Raw genomic sequence first — 5784 nt, 5'->3', positions numbered from 1 at the left:
TGGGATGCAGAAGAAATGAAATAGCACTAGGGTTTCTTTTGGGTTTGCCCACATATCATTAGAAACAAAAACCATTTCAAGAATCGGAACCTATTTTGAAAGGGGACCTAAATGGAGAAATTATGGTTCAATTTTTGACTTGGTGATATTTATTGCCAAATATATATAAAAGTATAAAACCTGCTTGGGCGCTCGCACAAACATATTTTGTAGATAAATTATGAGTTATAAATTAACAAAAAAGTATTTTAAAAAGAGCTCGCTCTAACTTAACTATGAAGGGAATTATGGAACATATTTAGACAATTCCAAGTTAGCAGACCCCTTTCTTCCATCATAATTTGTTTTCTAATGTTATCATTCAACTGTGGTGTAGCGTCATGAGAGACATGACAAATGCCTCTTATGAAAAAAATAACAATAATTCACAAATCACTGTATTTAGGGAGTGTTTGCAATAGATTGTACTTTTGTAGAAGTGATTAATTTATAAATTATAAAAAAATTAAGAAAAATCAAAAATTGGTTGTGTTTGGAAACACGTGAAAATCTAAAAATCAAAGTTGGGTAGTGTTTGATAAATAAGTGGTTAGAGTGATTTTAACAATGACCTTCTTATTAGAATCACTTTTGGAGAATCATAATCACCACATGACTAGCTTTTGGATTTCAATTAAGTTAAGAATAAGATAACACATAATCTAGGTTTAAAAAACACACAAAAATGATTTTTTTACATCAAAAGCTAACAATCATTTTTTTTTAGTAGTTGCAAACAGTCCCTTAATTTGATTAAATTTTCAAGGAAGAATGTCAGTTTCAAGTAAGTATTAAATTTGACTATCTCTATCTAAGGACAACCCCTTTCATGTTTTCCGACGGCTCGAGCCTCGAAGATAAGAAAATAAATTACAGTTTTGATATACTACATTCATTTATTTGCCCAAAAACGAGTTGACTTCTTGATTTAAAAAAAAGGATTGAATTTCAAAAAAAAAATGTTATATCTAATAGTCTAAGAGCCCGTTTGGATTTTGTAGATATTTTTTAAAAAAATGCTTTTTTAAACTATATTTTTTTGTTTTTGAAAAATCTCTAATTTTGACTTAAAAAGTGTTTTTTTAAGCACTTATTTGATCATCCAAACACTGAGAAAGCATTTTTTTTTAATTAAAAAAAAGTGTTTTTCTGACATGATTTTTGATACCAAACAGGGGCACAAGGCCTAAATTTGATTTGGACATAAATTTGATTTGAACATGCATGTTTTCTTAAAATTGTATAGATGATACATAATCAAATTAAAATCAGATAATTGGATATTGCGTGAGATTATTATCTTTATGCTAACATCTCATCAATCTCTTAAAAAAATGTTTTATTTGTGGAGTAAATGATGGGCTTGATCAACGAGTTTGATTTCTCTCGAAGGACAGCATGGTTCGTTGAAAAAATAAAATAAAATTCACTCTTCGCAGCATAGTGTGCATAAATTAATGCTTCAGCAAACAAGCTATCTTCCCTATATAAAAAAGACATTTGCCTAACGCCTGAAAAAACACGTAACAAAAATTCAAAGATCACGAAAATGGCAGAATTGCAGTTGTTTGGGACTTGGGGGAGCCCATTTAGTAAGAGGGCTGAAATGGGTCTAAAATTGAAGGGAATAGAGTATGAATTTCACGAAGAGGATATGAAGAATAAGTCCCCGTTGCTTTTAAAATACAATCCCGTGCACAAAAAAGTGTCTGTTTTGGTGCACGACGGCAAGTCAATCGCTGAATCTTTGGTCATTCTTGAATACATAGACGACACTTGGGACGTTGGATCTCCTATTCTCCCCAAAACTCCATATGAAAGAGTTAAGGCTCGGTTTTGGGCTAAGTTTATTGATGAAAATGTATTACTTATTAAATATATGTTTCAAACTCAACTTGTAATCATCATCATCATCATTATTCTTATTCGATCAGTGCATACCTACACTTCGAAAAGCTTGTTGGAGCGTAGGGGCGGAGGCGACACGGTTGGGCTAGTCGATATCGCGGCCAGTTTCATTGCCTATTGGTTCGGGATCATCGCCGAATGTGGGGAAGTTGAGAAATTCAAGGCTTTGTTTCGAGCTGCCAAACAAGCCCCAATTGCTTAGCTTACTTTATGCTTCGACGAGGCCAATCTCAACTCCACCTCTCTTTTTTTTTTTTTTTATCTCACTTTTTTAATAAATGGGGATTGTAGTTTTGACTTCTCTTTCCCATGAGAATGAATAATATTTCGACTGCCTTGGGCCTCCTGGCCCTCCTCCCCTTGGCGGGGTCTCAATTTCTTTTAATTTTTTTGAAGTATTATTTTTTTATATTTAAAATATTACTTGAGTCTATGACTTGGTCAATTTTTTGTATTTTTTTCATCATTTTTTTAGTAAAAAACAAGTATATCTTTCTATTTAAAAAAAATCTTTTTTTCATTAAATTAATTACTCAGATGAGTTAGATTATTCAAATTGGACCAATCATCTTTTATAATTTGTTTATTTATTGAATGAGATTTATTTTTGTCTATTTTTGTACTGCGGTTGATTTTTTTTAATTAATTTAATTTTTGATCTCGATATAGTAGAATCTTGTAATTTGATTATTCGACAATAAGAATGATTTTTTACTTAATTAAATTATAATTATTCTTTGTTTATGTTACTATTTAACTTATAATTAATTTTTTCAGATTTGTTGTGACAAAAATATATTATTTATGCTTCCTTAATTTGGAGATTCTTATTCTATTTGTATTATGCATTAATTCATCTTTGACTCATGGGATTTAAGAATTCATCGACTTCTTTTTTAGTTTTATTTTATTTTTTATATTTCGATTCAATTGTTTATGTCATTATTTTTTGTTACAAAAATTTGAAATTTTGATTTTTAGATGAAGTGATTGTATCGATATTTAATTAAAAAAAAGTATATAGCTCTCGCTCCTGAATATTTGTCTAGGACCTCTAATATTTTGGAGATGGTCCTGATCACGTCTAATAAAAAATCAATCTCACAAAATTGATCATGGGTCTCAATTGTATATCTTCATTTATTGATATGTGCCAAATGGCAGGATGAGTGACAGAAAGAGGTTATGTTGGGCTTAAGAGCGGAATATCATTAGAACGAGTAATTATTATGAATTAATATCCACAATGTGCCAAGGGTCCGATGGGCCTAACATTAAATGCAGTTGTTTCCTTATTTATTTGATGGGCCAGAAGTTTGAGGCACGCGTCCTTTGAAACTGGACCAAATAGAGTAATCCTTCACTATATATATATCTGGGGTTTTATTTTATTAAATCACTTGTCTGTCTCTAAAAGGTAAACTGCACGTAATTCAGTCCCCTAGGAGACCAACCCATTTACAAGTAGTGGTCGTCGTCTACTCGTCTTCCTTTCTACACACACTGACACACACACTATATGTATAATTTTATAATTATTACTCCCCGGCTATATTAAAAAAAAAATTGAAAAAGAAAAAAAATATTACAAATAAAAAAAAAATGCAGTCTATATAAATGAAACGAGTTATTATTATAATATAAACTTGTATGTTGGCATTCACGTACATTTAATTTTTTTTTATTATCTAAAATGTATTTTTTATTTGATTTACACAATTATTCTTTCTTATCACTTAGACGACATGTTTTGTTTTATTTCAAATATAATTGACTTGAAGAGACCCATCTCATATGAATCAGAGGTTTATTGGCTCATACAATCGAATGATATGCACGAGCGGCAGGGACATGAGGGAAGGAGCATCATAGTCAACCCCCAGAACATACCTCACAATATTTCAGCATGGAATATCCTCCACACGAGGATCGAATCCGCAACGCTCCTACACCGAGGTATTGACGGTCAGTTTAAAATCTCGCTGAATATAATGGGATACGATGAGATGAAAACAAAGACAGGAGACAGGTTTCTTATTCTTAACGATCAAAGTGACCCTTTAATTTTGAATTTGCTAATGGTATACGAAATTGATATTTTGGAGAAAAAAAATGGTTATAACATCATAGATGAAAAGCAGATATTATTCATACATACATTGATTTTGATAATCATCACAGATGAATAAAACTATATTTGGGCACGTTAAAACTTTATTATTTAATTTCGTCCCCTAGCTACTCCAGATTGGATTATTATTTAGAGGGAGTGCAAGGGTGCGTATTTCATACATTGAACATAGAAGAGAGATCCAGACCCGTCACAATATTTATTTGCATGTGCATTTATTCCATACATTAACCAATAGTTAACCTTGATATAATTGTGAATTAGTTAATGCTCGGATGGTCCCTTTACGTGTGTTATTTTTAGGTAATAACATCCATCACGCCGCGAAAACACATTTCATGATGGAATATTTCATGATTATGGGGTGCAACTTAATTACCCCAATAATTGTTACCGAGTTGGTATATATTTTAGGTAACAAAGTATTTCTTATGCACAAATTATTGTTGCGGGAATATTTATCCAATATATATATATGGATTTGCATTTATCCTAAAATCTCGAGTTTAATTTATGCGATGCACATTTTTGTAGTCCAGGGAGGAGTTTGTTATGGTCGATCATTGTCTTAGGTTTGATAACTTTTTGTCATATTAGTTATATGTTAATTATCTACATATATATCGCAAAACATTTGTTTTGATAGTTTATTCACTTATTGATCGTTTCGGTGTAAAATAACTAATTAAAACCTTGAATTCAAAATAAATATTCAAGGCCAGTTAATTAGAGTTTGCAATGATAAAGCGTGAATGAATAATGAATTATTTAATGATACTGTGTCTTTTAGCTACGGTTATTATCCAATAAGGAAGATAACCCTATCTTGATTTAATTTCTTATAGCGTGCTTACGAGCTTTATTTAAAATGTGTTGCATGTTAGATAAATTCAATTGTTTTTTTTTTCATAAAGATTTAATCTTTGATTAATTTATTTGTATAAGTTCCACACACAATTATATAATAATGACAGCACGGTGGTCATAAAACTGTCAAAAATTAAAGTGAAAAGTGTAAAATTGTTTTGGGGTAGAATTGCAATCGTCAAAACAAATAGTTATAATAATGAGATATAACGAAAATTTGTACCACAAAACCTCTTTCATGCTCATATATAATTGATACTACGTGCTAATACTATCACGGTGTGGCACTTGTGTTGCATGTGGTCTATAAAAAATTAAAATTAAAAATTAAATTAAAGTTATTATAATGTGAAATTTAAATGCTAGAAGATAATAGATGTAATTAAAAGAGATTTATGAAGTATGAAATTGAGTGGATAAATGATATCTTGGGCATTATAAAAAAGCTTCACCAATATACCGAAAGTTGACAGTGTTTGCACCTCTAAAAATAAGTGATTATAAAATTTTTTTAACAAATTTTTGAATAAAAAATTCATATTCACTTATATTTAGATGTTGCAAAAACTAGTACTTAACTTTAATAATAGTAATAGACAAATGATTTGATTTGAATGAATGAATGAATTGATGTGAATGATAGTTTGACGATAAATTTTTTATTAGTTTTTTTGTGAAACGGTATAACAGATCTCTATATATTTGAATCGCAAATCGACATAATCCTTATTTATAATAAAGAATAATATTTTTTATGAATTGAGTGAGGTCGGATATCCATCTCACGAAATTGATTCATAAAACATTATCGTACGAGTGTTGTATATTTTTATGTTTCA

The 5784-nt window shown here is 30.1% G+C and overlaps 1 protein-coding gene across 1 annotated transcript; it reads left to right on the top strand.

Moving 5' to 3' along the window:
• Window positions 1–1588: 1588 nt before the first annotated feature.
• LOC140878102 (glutathione S-transferase U8-like) lies at window positions 1589–2149 on the top strand. Its single transcript, XM_073281707.1, has one exon. The coding sequence runs from the start codon at window positions 1589–1591 to the stop codon at window positions 2147–2149; it is 561 nt and encodes a 186-aa protein (XP_073137808.1).
• The last annotated feature ends 3635 nt before the right edge of the window (window positions 2150–5784 follow it).

Source organism: Henckelia pumila, chromosome 2 (assembly GCF_033568475.1).
Source record: "Henckelia pumila isolate YLH828 chromosome 2, ASM3356847v2, whole genome shotgun sequence".
In the NCBI taxonomy this organism is placed as follows: Eukaryota; Viridiplantae; Streptophyta; class Magnoliopsida; order Lamiales; family Gesneriaceae; genus Henckelia; species Henckelia pumila.
This window is presented reverse-complemented; position numbering and strand designations above follow the sequence as displayed.